Source organism: Punica granatum, chromosome 8, assembly GCF_007655135.1.
Source record: "Punica granatum isolate Tunisia-2019 chromosome 8, ASM765513v2, whole genome shotgun sequence".
In the NCBI taxonomy this organism is placed as follows: domain Eukaryota; kingdom Viridiplantae; phylum Streptophyta; class Magnoliopsida; order Myrtales; family Lythraceae; genus Punica; species Punica granatum.
The window spans coordinates 5,933,976-5,953,331 of record NC_045134.1 but is presented as its reverse complement, the minus strand read 5'-3'; the positions used below and the strand labels follow the sequence as shown (position 1 = coordinate 5,953,331).

General features: G+C 36.9%; 1 protein-coding gene and 1 pseudogene across 1 annotated transcript; one reads left to right on the top strand and one right to left on the bottom strand.

Annotated features, from left to right (window-relative positions):
* Positions 1-190, bottom strand: LOC116189697 (annotated as a pseudogene).
* A 12,810-nt stretch (positions 191-13,000) lies between these two features.
* LOC116188351 (cytokinin dehydrogenase 7) lies at positions 13,001-18,545 on the top strand. Its single transcript, XM_031517644.1, has 4 exons — positions 13,001-13,875; positions 14,311-14,586; positions 16,015-16,277; positions 18,018-18,545. The coding sequence occupies exons 1-4, from the start codon at positions 13,150-13,152 to the stop codon at positions 18,370-18,372; spliced, it is 1,620 nt and encodes a 539-aa protein (XP_031373504.1). The 5' UTR covers positions 13,001-13,149; the 3' UTR covers positions 18,373-18,545.
* The last annotated feature ends 811 nt before the right edge of the window (positions 18,546-19,356 follow it).

Genomic DNA, 19,356 nt, shown 5'->3' with positions numbered 1-19,356 from the left:
AGTCTGTCAGACAGCCGTGTGACCACCACAGCCCTCGAAATTGAGGAGCTGATAACGATCCCCTACATTTGCTCCGCCACCGCAAGGGAGGAGGAGAGCCGTTAATCCCGCTCTGATCAAACGGCCATGGTTCATCCACCGGACTTAGGTTCCTGTCTCCTTAGGTTCCGGATACCATGGTTCATACCGAAAACAAAATAATATGAAATGAAACCCGCCTTTTGCACTTCTTGGCACGCGTTATCTACATACGAGTACATTTGTTTCTTCGAGAAGAAACTGCATATCCTTTTTCTGAAAATGAACATCAGAATATACGAGATCACACATATTGATTCGGCGGGAGTTAATATCTATTGCAAGTTGTTTACGGGAATCCACAAACGATAAAGATATTAGTTTCATGCCTATATTTGTAGTAGCTGCCATAGGATTTCAAAATCTTCGGTAAGTTTTAAACTCAGACGGATAAGATTTAGTATAGCATATACTACGGACCGTATTCAACAACTACGAAAGCTATATTATGTATGTGGTTATGTGTATATATATATATATATAGTGTAACTATCGCCGAATCTTACCTGTTTGAAGTTAGGTTTCGAGTTTATTTTGCCTTTTAGCAGTGGTGAATGGTCTGATCTAATCAATCTAGACTGATTTGTACATTATTATTTCTTTTATGTCTAATAAGATCTGAACTACCGGATTTTTCTCTATTCTAAATCTAGCCTTATCTGTGAAGAATGAAAAAATCTTGCTGTAAGCGATTATGTTGATGAAAAATATACTGATTCGGGTTTTCGTCATGGTTTTTTTTGCTTCTTTTTTTTTATCCACCCTTGTTTCCAAAAGTTAATTATGCTCCAAGTAATCCACTTTAAATTGGATCGGTCCACTAAAAGATAAAACTCCTCTAACTGTTGAAGAGTAAAATGAGATAAATCCCATATCGGAAAAGAAAAGGAAAATACATGGGTTAATATATGGTTTGGGTACCACCACTTATCAGCTCGAGCTTTTAAGTGGATATGAGCCTAATCCCGTATAAGCCCAATGGAAATTTAATATGGTGTTATGCTTCCGCATGCCTACGCGCGTATGCGCATGGACTCACACCACGCCAGGCCCATTATGTCCGAGTGCAGCTAAGAGTGCGCCTCGTGTTAGTGTCCCCCCTTACCCTGTTTAAGGGCACGTGACAACGTGTAGGCAAAAATAGACCACACGTTGCACGTGAGGGCGGGTGTTGAGGAGTAAAATGAGATAAATCTCACATCGAAAAAGAAAAAGAAAATACATGGGTTAATATATGGTTTTGGTACCACCACTTATCAGATTGAGCTTTTAAGTGGATATGAGTCCAAGTCCGTATAAGCCCAATGAAAATTTAATACTAACGTTGATTTTCTCTATAAAATCTGAGACTTTACTTGAGGAGAATAAGAGTTAAACCGTTTAAACCAACTCACTTTGATTTTTTTTTTCTTTTTTCCGGTTAAAAGGGAAGTTTGTAGGCCTACTACAATAAAATAGAAATCATAATAGCTAGTAAATGGGCACACATAGTCCTATTAAGTATCGAATTCTAAATATTTCTTAATTACCCAGTAATGGCGTGCATCCTTCACTACACCCACTTTTGATTTTATTTTATTTTTCCCCTCTTTATGCGTTTCTCCTCACGAAAAAGAAACAGCAAAAGATTGATGCAAACACAGATTCTCTTATGGCCTTTGTAAATATTCCCTGCCAAAAGATTATCAGGCGGCTCTTCTAACCTCGACTGCGGAACCTAACTTCGTTCATATAATATAGTTTCTATATTAGCAAAATAATCCCGGTTTCTCCCCTTAATTTGTTCTTCCCTTTAAGTTCGCCCCGAACATTTTAACTTTTTTTCCTCGATTTACCCCATTGTTGTATATTCATCCACTTAGAATCCCCACGTACCTCGTACATTACTGGTAGGATGAAATCTGGCTAAGCAGACTTCAAGTGAGAAGTGAGGTTGACGAGGAGAAGTAAAGTACCAACTGGTGAGGTCGGCTCAACCAGTGGAATCCTCTTTTCCCGACATTTGACCAAAAACAGACAATACCTCTTGAGAGGAATTTATGTCAAGAAAAGGTACTCCATTAGTTGAGTCGATCTCACTAGTCGATGCTCCTAGTCTTCTCACTATTTACCACATACTTCAAGTGAGAAGTCTCGAATTAACTTTCATTTCCATCCTATTATCACGATATCGCGCATTTAGCATCAGGCATCGAATTCTTATTGTATCTCCAACATGCAGGGATAGAGCCAAGAATTTCATCCAGTGGAGGCGAAAATATAACTTGACATAGGAAGTGCGTAAATATTTTTTTCAGCGGGGACAAAATACTAATTTTACATAGAAAAGGTCGTAAATAATTATACTCTTTGGGACAAAAATTAAAAGAACTCTAATTTCGGGTGGAGCCCATGTGTCCACACCTGCCAACGTGGCATAGATATAGTTCTTAACTGAGGCGTTTGAAACCTGGGGAGAAATTTGAGACTGAACTGAAACTCGCTAGGGTCTGGTTGAAATTAAAATCGCACCATGCCATGCATGAATACAACATGCACATTAGTTCAATAAAAAAAAAGCATATTAGTTCATAGCAAATTGAACATCGGAGAGATGCGTATCTGACCAACCTACGAGGATGATATCTCAAATGGAAATCTAATGTCTAAATGGGACATGACAATATTGAAAAGAAAATATTATATATTATATTTTATATTTTATATTTTATATATATTTAAATCTCTTTTTAGGAAAGGGTGCAAATTGGGTTGTGGATGTGATGCATGAGAATTTTCAATGGACGACCAATCGATGGGTTCGAGGATTTCTTTTTGGGGATACTGTTTAAGATTGTAAAGCGATTCGGAGAGAGGAGGAAATGGAAATGGACAAGAAACAATCTTACCCAACAGGCAATAAAAGGACAAGAAAAAAATTCCAATGGTGAAAATCACGGGCTGTTCTCTATTATCCCCATGAATGTAGGATATATTTTTTTTCCCTCCGCGCAGCCGTAATCTCTTCCTTGACATGATGGCTGCATTTGAGGATGTCAATTTACCATGTAGGAGTTGGGGTGAACAAGGTACTATATTCATTAACAAGTTGGATTCGAAGGAGGAACATAGATGCTAGTTAAACAATCATCGGTAAAGAGCATGGACGGACCTAGGATTTAGATCGAGAGCGAAACAGGATTTTTGAGAGGTGAATAAGATGAACTGAGGATGAATATTGTTGAGAGTCAACCAAATTGCGCCACATTGGCCAATTAAATCAAAATTCATTGGTATATATGAGGTCCAATTACACCACTTAATAGCTTAAATATTTTGGTTGACAATCGAGTACGGTAGAAATTGTCGGATTGGAGAAACCATTGCATTAGTAGATCCCCGCATGTCCCTGGCTGAGGCTGTTGCATGTCCTAAAGGGCCCTAGCCACGAAAGAAAAAGAAGTTTACTCACAAAAGAAAAAGAAGTTCGCTTTCACCACCCCTTCCCTCCCTTTCTTCACCCGTAAATCTGTATAGATCTAGTGAAATCTTAATAACTATTTCATCAAAATTAAAAAAAAAAACAATATAAAAAATTCTCCCCAATGATCTAAACTTTAAGAAAGAGCGAGTCAGTCCATCCTTATGTATGAGTTTTGTAGACTAATTATTGAGCTCTAACACATGAATTGTTTGCTAAGAGTTTGGTTTTGTTTTTGTCACTTGTGATGTGATGTCTTCAGTTTATCAGCTAAAACTTATTCGTGCCCGCCTGTCGACTTGCCTCGGTTACTCTACCGGTGCAAATGCTTTCCCTAGCCACTCGAGTGCTAGCTTACTCACTAAATACTTTCACTGAGTACAGTTTATCAGCTACACCGCATCTTGTGATCAAAGGTTATAACATTTGGATTGCTACCTAAAAATTTGTATGTTAGAATGCTGCGCAAATTGTGTCCGCCCGTTTCAATTATTTCTCTACTCAGATTAATCTTTACCCGCTGGCTTTGATGGTCAATTCAAAAGATTGTGTCCTCCAAAGACCATTTTAGTGACAGTTACGTGAAGAACAGCTCCATTCCAAAAGCCTCTACCAAACAAGGTCACGCCTGCAGGCTTGAATTCAATAATTTTGTGCAAAACTTCAAGAAATCTTTCTTTTTCTTTTTCTTTTTCTTTTCAACAATGGCGGTCAAAGTTTTTACGATTAAAATCTTTCTTTTTCTTTTTCTCTTTCTTTTTCATGTTCCTATTCACTGACAGATCCGATGACATGTTAGTCACCATAACAAAAAGGATTTGATGACATGTTCATTATATGGTCATGCATCTATAAGATTTGATGGGATCGATCAACTAATTTTGATCTTCTGAGTTTGAAAATTGAGAGATGAGTAATTATTTACTTATTCTTGTCTTTTCTTTCCTCCAAAAATGAAGATTTGAAGACATGTTACGGCTGATTGGGAGGAGATTCTCTCCAAATCCCACTCCCTCGATCATTGAAATTTCGGAAGATGGTAACCTTTTTACTTTCGGTATCCTCTACGTAATATACGTAAATAAAGGAGAATTTGTTCATTTGATGAAGTATATTAATAAAGGTAAAAAGGTAAATTAATTTGAATATATGGATAAACATAATACAAAATTTTAAAATTAACATGATATAAAGAATTATTATATTTATATCTAAAAATTATAAGGATATTATAATCAGTATTAAAAATAGTATGAAATATTATAAATAGTATTAGTGATTTAAAGAATAATTAATAATTTTTAAAGAGAATTTTAAGTGTATATGGAACTTTAATGTTTAAACAAATACAACACATTCTTTTCCCTATATAAAAAAAACACATTCTTTTAAATAAAAATTCAAAAGTTTGTGAACCAACTTATTATTTCAAAAACTACTATTATCTTAATTATTGGAATTGAAGTATTAGATATCCTTATAATTAATTTAACATATTCTTATGGTTTGTATGTATAATAGCTTATAGGACAATAAAAAATGAAAATATATAAGATAAAAATGATTAAATTAAGATATTGATTAAAAAATATTGTTGCATCTAATATTAAAAATAAAATCTATGCACCATACGGGTCATTAAACTAGTCATTAATGGCAAGAAGCATGCATTAATTATCAAATATAAGTGCAAAAAGGCTAAGAAAGATCAAATCACAAGGAGGAATTCTTATGTGATCCTATAGTTATAAGAACGTACTAATTAGATTCTAACAATCGAGCTAATGAGAGTTGATCATGCAAAGAATTGCCGTAATTATTGCTAATTATAACAATCGTCATGATGTTCTTTTTTGTCACATTATAATAAAATAAGACCACATCATTGTGAAGTATAAAGACAAAAAGAATATTAGTAGAAAGTCAAGCCAAGCTAAAAGAGCAGCATCATAATCATGCAGGTCTCATGCAAATATAAATATACGTATATATATACACTCTCACACATACATGTGCTGCTTGATAAAGCTACCACTGGATCATAATATATAATAAGGGAATATGGACAACTGCTATAGATAAGTATATAAGTTCATGACTATAACGTGTGGCATGCATATGGTGATGGCAATAAGATCGACTGGAATCGTATCATGTCAGGAATGTTATTTCTGGGTTTTGGGCACATATGTGAAACTCTATTTAATAACGCTATTATAAGTTTGGCGAACATTATTGGTAGCGAGTCAAGACATGCCAATTTTTTGCTATGGTTAATCGTTATCCCCCAAACAGAACGGAACAAAAGGAGAACATCATAGGTAGAATGTCTTATTAGGCAAACAATCATGTTTAGTTGGAAACTATGGACTTCTTCCAATCAAACTGTACTCGAAGTCTATCTTCCGAAAGATTATATATTATCTTAGCAAAATTATATAATTTGTTCATCATCTACATACACACACACACACACACACACACATATATATATATACGTGTTGTGTGTGCGTGTTAAAGCCCAAGTCAAATAAAAGTGCCGCCCTTTTAAAAATGCCACAATCAAAAGATCCGTTTTCGGGTGTGAAGATGTAGTATAGAACACGTTGTTGGACCACATTTGACATATTCAACCTAATTCCCAGAAATCTATTGCAAATCTATCCCAAGATTGAATCCAAATTATTAAGTGATGGAAATCAATATATGCTGACGAAGTTAGGATATTGGGGAACCATTTGTGACTATATATATTCTAGGTTTGGCTAATTGTGTCCTAATTTCACTGGTTTAAGGAGTGTTAAGCACGGAAAAGATTGATTATTTCTGATTAGCAATGGAAAACAATTAAGTGATGACATTAAAAATTGTTTTGATAGTATTAAAAATTGTTAGGCGTGCGTTTGGATCAATATTGATGGGATGACGAGAGACATATAGTAAGAGATCTCTAATGAATATAATAAGTGGTGTTTTCCTTCTTATATTTTTTTTCTTTTCTTTATAGAGGGAGGCCCAATGGTCACATAGGATATATGGGGGGGGGGGGGGGGGGGGGGGGGGGGGGGGGGGGGGGGGGGGGGGGTGTGGGAAGGAAGATAAACAATGAAAATGGAGAAGAGCTCCATCTCTGAATCAATCGATCTGAATTCGAATTTGGAAGATGCAATGTTGATTAAAATTTTGAATACCAAATAATATAGATACAAAAAAAGAAAATCACAATCACACTCATAACTTTTTTGTTTTATTTTGGAAAAAGATAGATTGTTACTGTACGACAACAAAGTATAAATTTCCTAAAATGCATGATACATGTATCAACAATCTCATGTAGATTCCTTTTTATATTAATTATAAACAACGAAGTATACAATTATCAGTGTAAGGCACATATATCTACTAGTTAGTCACGTGATCATCAACATGGAACATGTGAATGGGGACCTGCTTAAACGGTTGAGATCAGCATCAAATATAGTCTCCTATTCAATTTCTCATCATAAAAGATTAGAGAAACTTGTACAACTCAATCATCTTGTTTACTATTCTATAACAAGACTTGCATCCATACCTATCGATTGAATTACCTTAGAGTTTCTTTTTAGGGGAAAAGAAAAAAGTCAATATGAAAGAATCATACGCGCGATCCAACTGGCGAGTATTATACCAATAATTCCTTGGTTTCTACACGAGAGCATATGTCACAGTATTACGTCCCTTTCTCGAATCACTTGAGAGATTTACCTACTTGTGGCAGAGGGGAGAAACTTCAAGAAAACCAAAGATATTGACACTCCGTTTGGTTTTACAATTAAGTTTTTAAAATTTTAATTCTAACTTTAACTCTATTTACTACACAACAAAAATCAACAACACAATTATTACTTTTTCCTTTTTTTTCAATTTTTTTAACCATTAAATTCAATTTTTAATACTAAATTATATCAACTATCCATTACTTTTTCCACAATTCAACGACACAATTATTAATTTCTCTCAACTATTCATTACTTTTTCACACTTTTTCTCATAATTTAACAATACAATCATTACAATCCAATTAAAATCAAAACTCAACCCTACTTAATTCTAAAACCAAACACATCAATACTATTGCATGCCCATTATTTAATATGAAATCTCAAACATTATTATGGTAATGAATACCCAATTCAAACCAACCAATAACCAAACCATTAAAGAAATACTCTTGCATGCCCTTTTGTTTTTTTTTCTCAGCAAAAAAAAAAAAGAAAAAGTCCTACATCGAGGAAGAAAAACCTTTAGCTAGGCCAGGGTCCGTGGTCCCTTCCACCCAACTCAAATTATATACGTATATATACATATATATTAAAGAAATCATTGCACAGGCAATAAAAAATCTAACGTTAATAAAGGACATTAATTTTACTTTAAAATGGAAATTCTTTCAGACAAGGTCGCATCCAATAGATTCAAGACCACTGATTTCGATTATGCGAGAGACCCGGTAACCGAATTAATATATCGTGATACATTGAAATCCAGCTGAGTTTTTTATCATGCTTTCACTTTACTATTTCATCATTAACTTATGTACGTATGTCGGGAATTTGTAAAGCTATCCTTTCGGTTCCTCTATTATATATCATATTCATATTAGTAAGGGCGATTCTATTAGTAATTCTATAAAAAGATATATCCACACACTTAGTAAGATCCCTTTTCTTTTGTTCACAGTACCCCTCCATTGCTAGTTCAATTAAGTAATATATACATATATATATATATATGTTAACTAGAAAAGACAAGATATAAAGAGAGACAAATAGAATAATCATCAATCACGCACAATATACGAGCATTCTTTTTTTTTTTTCCTTTTTAGTGTTTCACCTAATATATAGCCTAATATATATCTGAAAATTTTATGGATCCTGGTATATTTAGGTTTGAGCGAAGTTAGTCGATTAAGGAGTGAACTTCTCCCAATCATGAATTTTCTCTATTTATAATACTCAAATCCGATATTTTACTTAAGAAGAATAAATGTTAAATAATCTAAATCAATTCATGTTAAGTTAATTATGCCACCATCTTTTAAACTAATAAAGAAAAATACTTTTTTTCCGACTATCAAACCCCATTTGTTGATTAGAATTGCAGAAAGGGGCTATCCATATCTTTGACATTAAATTAGGAGAGATAGCAATAATATCTAGAAGTGCTTTTTTGAGGTGCGAATTCCATTCTATTCATTGCCTCGGATTCCCATATCAAATTTTGCTTTTATTTATACATATATACATACATATGTACATATTATATACATAGCTACTTGTTATATCGATCCGAGTTGGCTATTGATAGCACACAAGATTTCAAATATGGTGTGGGTGAATTGAATGCAAACTCATATGTACTTCTGATTCCAAGAATTTACTGGGCATTATTACGTCCAGTCTTAAATTCGTAAATCATAGAGAATATCACGAAGGGATATATGGTAATTTGGCTATATTCCTCATTGAATTGGACTTAAATCGATTAATCTGGCCCGAAAAGACATCAATGAAATTATGAATGGCAGCCCGATTATATATATATATATATATATATATATATATTTCATATAAGAGAATTAAACGACCTATATAACCGGTATGATATGCCGTCAAATGTATAAAAAATACTTTATCTCAATTCAATTGGAAAAAAAATCTCGGTTTAGAGATTTCATACTATCGTGAAGAAACCATATATAAGAAAATAATCTCATAAATATTTTAAGAGGAACTTGAAAAAAAAAAGAAGGAAAATAGCATTCTAGGAGGGGCAAACCTTAATTAATTAGAACCAAAACTAATTACGAAATTCGAAAATGTTAATTAAATAATGTTCATAGCAGTTGACCAAATATGAAAACAAATTAGTTTTACTATGTGAAAATCGGACGGCTGGAGCCCGCAAATAATGCATTTGTTTCGAGACCCTATGAGAAACAAAAGTCAAAACACTAATTAGTTGAACATGAGATCGATTTTCTACGTAAATCTAACTTATTGGAAACTGGGTGCGTATAAGATTTTATAGGCTGAATAATATGACAATTATGTTTATATTTGGTCCTTAAGCTGATATTCTTTCCCCTATAATTCATCTTCAATGTTTGCTTCTATCCAATAAAATGACCCTGAAATTGCATTATCTGTGTATATCATAGATGGGCGTACTGATGAAATAATTAAGCATAGTCTAAATATGTGGCCAAAACGCATCAATTATCAGCTATCACTTCCAAAGCCACTTTATAATAGATCTCCGGGTAAGTCGAGGTCGATGAGGATATATAGTTGATCATGTGATGAAGACTGTGAAGATAAAAATTATTATTTGCGGTGTGAAATTTTTTTTAAAGAATAAAATTTTCAAAATAACAGTTGTAATGTGAATCAAATATAATAAAATTAGAATAATATTTTATTTTTATTTTTTTAAGAGAATGGCTCCACCACCAACAAAGAAAACTTTTCAGTGTACTAAAAAGCTCTTCGTCAAAAGAGGATACAACGTAATTGCGCACGTTCTCGTCTATTGATTTAGAGGTAACAGATTCGATACCTAGCGGGATTACCCGTACTTCTTTATTAGTTATTTAGGATTTATATTTCATTGTACTAGATTTTGAGTTTTTTTTTATAATCCGAAGAAAAGAAGAAGAAGAAGAAGAAGAAGAAGAAGAAGAAGAAGAAGAAGAAGAAGAAAGAGCTCCTCGTCCAACCTAAGTTTTAAGGACGTTCATGAAATTAGAGTTGGACCAAAGAATTTTGACAACACAAGGCAAGGCATTATTTTTTATAATCTTTTCATTTTTTACACTTCTTTTTCTCTTCGCCTTTCACCTGTCAAATATAAAATCAATTAAACTACAATAATTAGGCCACCACCAATAGGGAGAATTAATAATGATAAGCAAATCACTAAGATGACGACGCCATTATTGCTTTTCTAAGTTTTATATTAAACATTCGAAGTGAAAATCCAATAAATATGCAATCCAAACACTGAAGTGGCAGACAGAGGATGTCGATAGGATCATAACGTTAGCACAGGACAATCCAGTTTTAAGCTGACGTCACATTATAAATATATGTATTTGTTTTTTTATTATTATAAAAAACCATATATAAAAATAAACCTAATAAAAAGATAACAAATGAAAATAAAATGAGTACAAAAAATTTCACTAACCAAAATTCGAACTTAATTTCTTGGAGGCAATGAGTATATATCACTATACTACATATTATGTACATATTGCAGGTAGTAAATAAACAAATAAACCGTAAAAGTCATATTGTACTATTATTTTTATCCGAAAAAGATATTGGTGTTATTATTGCAGTTTTACCGAAATGGCGACATCTTACATTTTGAAGGGGTTCCTTTTCTTTTCTTTATGCGGAATTTTAAAGGGAAAATGTACGGCCAATAGTAGTAATTTCTTTTTGGCGATGAAAACATACATATAGATTCTTTTATAAGTGTATATATATGTATATATATACAATTAGGTACGTGCGGAAAGAGCATGCATCACTTAATCAATTGCTTGCATCCTTTATTGCTTGTTTGGAAGTGTGGTGAGAGATTATATAATCATTTTTTTTTATAATTTTAAGTAGACTTGGTGTTTGGTGAGTATTTTTGATACCATGATTTTAGCTAAAATTACGGTTACAAACGTGATTTTCTCAAGTAGATTAATAGCCGCTTATGAAATCTACTTGTGTTTATTCTATTTTAAGTATTAATAATTGTCTTTCTTATTTTAAATAATTTTAAATTAGTTTCTTTCAAACACTTTAACTTACAGTATTTATTTTTCAGTAATTTTATTTAAGCATTTATGTATCAGCAACAACATTTCCAAACCAAGACTTATATAATGGTGATGATGTAGAGATAAGTAAAGTGAGTTTTTCTAGGTTTTATTATCTTGCACTAATTCTTGTTTCTATTTGTAAACCCCGACGAGGACTGACTGTCAATTTCCCACAGCATGCTTATGTTCTATTTCTAGCTCTTGATATTTCGTCTCGGTCTAACTTACGGAGCATAGCACCCGATTCGAAATATTGGATATATCTCTTCGAACTTCATCCATGCATGCTCTCCGGGCAAATTATGACTCCTCTACAAGAAAGAAGAGATTTGATTATTTATTTTTCCACCTTTTTCTTTTTCTTTTTTCTTTTTCCTGGTGAGAACGGGGCCAAATTAATTAGCATTACGTATTATTGAAATAAATTACCACCAATCTGAAAAAAATGGTAAAGTGAACAATTAAGAGTTTGCTCAAGTAACCGATAATGTGTGACTCAATTGGTAACGCACTAGTGTTTCTAGTACTAAGTTGGCAGCAAATAAGGGGGGAATGTCCCTATTTATTGTCAAATCCGCTTGTGACAATAGTACTCCGACTATAGACTTGTAGATAGGTGGTGTTTCTCTTATATATCACTGGAGTTGCGGTGACGAGCCTAGACTCTTGGGTCCATGGTGGGATTCGGACCCATATAGTTACGCCCTATGGAGATTGCTATCAAGGTCCCCAGACCCCTTAAAAAAAAAAAGTTTGCTCAAGTATATTGGAAATGGTCTCTAGTCTCTTGTCTATGCTCAAAGAGCAGCAAATTGTGAAAACAAGGGAACGGCTGATTGCCTCGAGCTTTTGAGCTACGACACGATTTCAGATCTATCGCACAACATGTTATAGAGAATTTAGTTGCAGTTAATTGATTTCAATGAAGCCGCCATGAACATGTTAAATCATTTAATTACAGTAAACTTGCTTCGGACAGAGATGAATATGATGATACTCCAAATAAAGAAGTTAGTGCGATCCACGAGTACAAGTTAAATGTTATTCTGGAAAAGATAGGTGATATATAATCAATGAAGGTGATCGGTTAAACCCTCTAGAACAATTATATATACTATGAAGGTGGTATGATAGTCGTATAAGATGCTCCATACATTTCACCAAATTTAAATTCTTGAATAACTGCAAATTCATATACTGTTGATAAACAAGTACTACGATTCATGACACATATCATTGGCCATACCATAACGCAAAAACCTTATCAAATGAATCATATATCGTTTTTGGCATCTACTTGAGGTTTGAATTGCACCAAACATATGCATGACCAAATCTTCATGTTCCAATCTACATTCATATCTTAGAAATTCAATAGTAGTTGTTTCCCTCCGGCCAAAAAATAATTATAATTTGTCGTCTGAAGACGGAAGGAGTAGTACACATTGGATTGAAGTACGAAAGAATTTCTTTTTTATATTTTCTCTATATTACATTCTTTAGTTTTATTATTTTTTAATGCTATATAATCTTTTTATTCCAAAAATAACCTCGATCACGTCCGCTATTTAAGCCACAATTCCAACACCCAAACCAGCAGAGACCAATATAAATAGCTACAGCAGCCCAATCCACACACACAATTAGCCGGAGAGATAGTGAAGCGAGAGAGCATTAAACACCACCGCCGGCCGGCGAAGCACACCGGAGAATTACCCCCCTGCACCGGCCAGGCGAAGGAAAGATGATCGCTTACCTGGAGCGGTTCGTCCCCGAGAACGACTCCGACCCGGTCCCGCAAGATGACGATAATGACCACCATCGCCATGACAACGTCCTCCCCGATTCCCTTGAACTACACGGTTCGGCCGTGGACTTAGGCGCCTCTGCCGCTTCTATCGCCTCCAGGGACTTCGGCGGCATGGCCTCCGTCCAGCCGCTCGCGCTCATCCGTCCCGCCGGGGCAGATGACATAGCCCGCACCGTGAGAGCGGCCTCCGCGACGGCCCACCTAACGGTTGCGGCCAGAGGAAATGGTCACTCCATCAACGGCCAGGCGATGGCCGACATGGGGCTGGTGATCGACATGCGGTGCCTGGACCCCGGCTTCTTCGAGCTGGCCTCCGGTGGGCCGTGCAGCCCCCCAAGCGTGGTTGTGTCCGGAGGGGCATTATGGGAAGAGGTTCTAGACTGGTGCCTCAAGCACGGGCTGTCCCCGAGGTCCTTCACGGACTACCTCGGGCTGACGGTTGGCGGGACGTTGTCGAACGCTGGGGTCAGCGGGCAGGCCTTCCTGTATGGACCGCAGAGTTCGAACGTGACGGAGCTAGAGGTCGTTACGGGGAGAGGACAGGTGGTGGTCTGCTCGGAGGACGAGAATTCCGAGCTCTTCTTCGGAGCTCTCGGCGGACTCGGGCAGTTCGGGATCATCACCAAGGCCAGGATACTGCTCCAGCCCGCCCCGGACATGGTGGGTATTCCTCAATTCATCTATTGCCATGATGACAACTTCCTAGAAACCGTTTCCTTTCACGGAGTTCTGTTTTCCAGAAGCTCTGTTTTCGGAAGTTCCATGTGCAGAAAATGTGCGGTCGATGCCATTTTCCCTTTTTTTTTCCCTCTTTAAGCTCTTCACAAAGCAAAAGCAGAGTTTCAGAAAATGAAGCCTTTTTTTTTTCTCATTTTCCAGAAAATAAAAAGGAAAACAGAAAATTTCAAGACCGCATGGTTCTATGAATAGGCTAAGATTTTTTTCCACATTTATCCCCTCCCTTGATTTAATTTAATCAATTCATCAAATTATTATTATTCAAATGCATGGTAAGACGTCTACGACAATTACTAATGATTAAAACCTTCTAATTGCTTGTCCTTCTTTTGTTGTTCAATGTTGTGGTGGGATTAGGTGAGGTGGATAAGGCTCGTGTACACCGAGTTCGCCCAGTTCACCCGGGACGCAGAATTGCTCGTCACTCTCTCTGATGGCGACTCGTTCGGTTACTTGGAGGGGTTCGTGTTCGTCAATGGAGATGACCCAGCAAACGGATGGCCCACCGTTCCGCTGACACTGGACCAGACATTTGATCCGACCCGGTTGCCTGGGACTTCCGGCTCAGTACTCTACTGCCTCGAGCTCGGCCTCAACTTCCAAGCCGGAGACCGCCTCTCGGAAGTTGACTCGGTAACAAACTTGCTCTCTTCTCTTAACGGTGTAACATACATTTTTAAGTTTTCCGTTTTCCTTTCTCCCTAATACCATCTGGACAATTTCTTCTCCGGTCTCTTCGAATTCTCGTCATCACACCTTGTGGCACGGCAGTGCGACTGAGCCCACGGCCGTCCGGTCTGGGGGAACGTAACCTCTGGGCATTGGCAATGCTGATTGTGGTTTCAAATGTTTTTGCTGATCTAATTTCGTGAAAAATTAGTTTTCTATCTTGCGGTGGAATTGGATTTTGACCTCAGGGGAGCGGGGTCCACCGGAGCATGAATCAGTGTGTGGGCCCGGGCAAGATGGTCCACGCTGGACAGTGAAAAGGTCAAAGGGGTTAGGATGTGATTTACACGTGTGCGATGCTCAACGATGGAGGGCGGGATATAAATTCTCGTCCCACATTATTACTTTCACAATAATTTTCACTAAGAATATAATTTTCAGTATTTTTTTCCATCACTAAAAAGTTATATACATTAAAAAGGGCGTAATGTAGCGACATTCTTATCAAAACTAAAAAATTTGGGAATTGATTCTTATAAATAAAATCCTTTGTACTTATTTATTTCTCTTTTCCTATTCCTTTACTGGATTCATATATGAATCTACCTATAAATGGAAAATAGTTATACATGTATTTTAAAATGTTCTGATTCGGTTATCAAGCTTAAAATCGTGAGGATAAAAAAAAGCCCACTATCATGAAAACTTTGATTTTCTTTTATTCCTAGAATGCCCGTTTTTCGAGGAATTTCTTTATTCATATAAATGTCCGTTTGGCGAAAATTTAAAATAGAAAATTCCCTTGCAATTTATATGTTATTTTATTTATAACTTTTAAAATTTTAGCTAAAGAACAAAAATAAAGCAATAATAATGTCCGGGTGATGTTATGTTTACATAATTTATTGCAGTAGTTCCTCAAGTTTTCACTTCACTATGAAACCGACCCTGCGGTATTAACATAATCTTCCATTGGATTTTCTGACACCGTCGTGTTCCCGAAAGCCCCATGCTTCCTGCTCAGAATTGCAGGAGTGCCACTGTACTTTTCTCTTGACGTCTAGCAGCCAAGCCAGCCCACCCTCCACCCCGCCAGTGTCGCCCTCGTAGCTTAGGGGGACCCTCGGGGGCATTTCCGGTAATCCGCGGTCATTAGATGTTGCTGTTTTGATCATCGAGATCTTCCCTTTTGCAATTGTTTTTGGTCCCCACGGGCGCTTCCCACAAATGGCCAAAAATCCATCATTCTCCGGAATCCGTAATCCATCAATGGTCGTGTCCCCTTTTGTTCCTCCTCAATTTACACAGCTGCCCCCGGCTTTCGTCCCGTTTACCCGATCGGACCCTTGATATCGTGCATCATTAAGTGATTTTCTCGGGTTCGTCCCTCAGGTTGCGAGGAGATTCCTCGGACGGTTGAGGTACGTGGAGGGGCTGGAGTTCCACGCGGACGTAAGCTACTCGGATTTCCTGCTGCGTGTGAAGCGCGTGGAACAGCACGCCAAGGCCACGGGGATATGGGATGCGCCCCACCCGTGGCTGAACCTGTTCGTGTCGAAGGCAAGCATTGCGGATTTCGATCGGATGGTGTTCAAGGGCATCTTGAAGGATGGCATCGGTGGGCCCATGCTGGTTTACCCTTTGCTCCGAAGCAGGTTAGCATTTCTATATGGCTTCTGCTTTCCCTTTTCTCTAAAATCTATCTAAAGAAGATAAATAAATTATTGGCCTCTAAGCGTATTAATTGCCATGAAATGATATTTTTAGGAGATCTAATGAGAATATTTAAATTAATTGTGATTAATGAGAAATTCCGATTTTGATGGTATCATGTTCCTCTAGGCCCACAGTTAGTTGGTCTTTGCTTCCCTCATGAATGACACGTGGAAGTGAGGTCACTATGAGTGACTGGGTTTGGGCAGTGGCTCTTGTTTCGACACGTCTAGTGGTCACCGGGCCCACAACACGTCCCCCCTCGTTCATGCTAAAATCAGGCCTCCTCACTGACAATTATTTACCAAAAAACAAAATCTCATCGGTTGATGGAGTCATCAGGGTATTAAACCCAGATGAAATGTGTTAATTCCTCGTATCATTATATTTCCATGACCCGTAAGATTAACTGATCTTACGAACAATAACTAGATCGCTCAGGAAGTGTATTAACTAAGACCGAGTCATGCCATCCGGAGTCCTTTTCGGTAACCGTGATTGGGCATGCTGGTCGAGTCGAGTGAGATCCCGGGGATAGGATATCGAAGGGCTTCGAAAGGATAAAAAGTTTGGTGAAACATCTTGCGTTGGGGTTAAGATTTTGAAGTGGGCCAGAGGACGGAAGTGGGGCCTGGGGGAGGATTATTTTCCCTACCAACCAAACCATATACAGGATATATTGTACTCTCACACACTTAATTAGGCTGAGTCGACCGTGTACGGTGCTGCCGCGAGACCTGCCGTACCGGAACAGTTCCCCCCCTCCGACTGTGTCTGGTAACGTCAAGTTAGGGGGTGTTTGGTGTAAGGTGCAGCCTGTAGGTTACGACTGTATGAGCAAACGTAGTAAATGTACTTTCTGGTTGGAGCAAAGATACAGTGGGGACCACCAAGGTTGTTTAATAAACTAGCTTTTTTTTTAACTCATTTTTTATAATCGATAAGGCCATGGGCTCGTCGGAAAGTCAAAACTTAAACGAGGGGATAAATAGTTTTACTAGTAAAAATCGAACAATCTTTGCAATCCGGTAGTTTGTCTCGTAACCTTGATTGTTTAAGTTTCTTTTATGAATATGTACCTACAAAGATAAGTACATAAAAGTTAGGGAAAAAAAGAAAAGGGATGCAGTGCTAAAACATGCGATGTCTTATGGAATTAAAAGATGTTGAGCTCGATATTCAGTAGGTTGTTTTAATTCGTTTTGTTCGTAGGTCTGTCTTATAGCCAAAAAGACTGCTTTGCGATTTGGAGATGGGAGATTTGAAAGGGGCAGTTTGGTAAACGGGTGAACATCTTTTTGTAGAAAATGAGATAACGAGAGGTGTAACTTTCAAGAGTCAGTCTTTGCCATCAGAGAAACGACAAGGCCGTATTTATTCGCCAACCAGATTTATAATGACACCATTTTATTTTGTCTTGGCTCCATCAAAATACCGATTTTCTTTGCCTGTCCAAATTGCCCCTTACGCCACACCATATCCAATTTCTTTATCTTTTTACTTTTATTTTTCCATATATTTTGCGAAAATACCATACATCAATTGAAAGGTACATACGCTGCTATGCGCAAATCATTTCACCCATAAAAACAATCATGCGCGACATGAATTGATTTCGCGTGAAAGAGTACGAGGATTCCCATAGGCATCCGATAATTGTACTTGCATTATATATGTGGCAGGTGGGATAAGCGATCGTCCATGATATTACCAGAATCCGGGGGAGAGATCTTCTACATCATAGCCCTGCTCCGGTTTACCATGCCCTACCAGAAGGGCCCTCCGGCGGAGAAGATGGTCTCGCAGAACCACGAGATCCTTCGCACTTGTAACCAGAACGGCCTCGATTACAAGCTATACCTCCCTCATTACAAGTTGCAGGAGGACTGGAGGCGACACTTCGGGGATAAATGGGCTAAGTTTGTGGAGAGGAAGAGCAAGTTCGACCCGATGGCTATCCTCGCCCCAGGGCAGAAGATCTTCCCGAGGTCCTCAGCTCCCGGAAGCAACGCCATCATCGATGAAAATGAATTGTAGCGTCTGTCTTGTCTCCTGTTCTTGTAGTTTCTCGTGTGGGTTCTCTCTGCCAATTAGTTCAAGAACAATGTAAAGAAAATGTTTTCATCAGCAAATTTTTTTGTTTAACCATTTTCCACTAGCTATTCTCTCTATTTGTTCTGAAATATAATTGCTTCAAATTTGCCTCTAAATATATATAATGTGTATATATTTATATATGTATGTATTTGTATATAAATATAAATAATTTTATATATACTAGATATCAGTCTCATCGCTTTCTTAGGTCATGATAGCACAATGAGCATAAATATATTTTCGAAAGAATTATTTTATACGTTAGAAAGATGCTAATATTTCAATTTTCTATATGCGTCATACATAAGACACAAATCACCAGCCTACTTATGTGAATATTGTCAAAGTACATCTTATCTGTGTTCGTGCAAATGCTATACGTGTACGTGGTTAAAAGCGTGCGGTGAGAATCTGTCAATGCAGCATATACTCAAGTCTTATCGAGTGGTTCTTGTAGCAATTACTATCGGTGAATCCGCCCCAAAAATGTTCATAAACACTTACAATGGCAAGAGGATTTTATATTTATTTATATTAGTTATGAGTCTCCCTTATGAGAAAATCTTAAATGATCATTCCTCACACTGACTTATCTTATAAAAAAAAACAATATGAGAATTTTTGGACACCCTTCATAAACTGGATGTTACTTAGAACCAATTAACAGGACCGGTATAAACCTAATTTTTTTTCCTTCCAGTCAGCACCATCTAGCATCCACAAGCCCTATGAGCCTTGACTAATCCAAGCTTGAGTTAGGTTAGCCACTAAAAAGTAAAACTCAATAAATTGTGAATTTTATTCATCCTTAACACTCAAATTTGGGAATGGTCAATGCTTTTTCAACGCCAAAAGAAGATAGGAATCAAATCCAATTGCTAGCTTATCGGGGTTAGGTATCAGATTCTCCCTTTTCTGAGATTT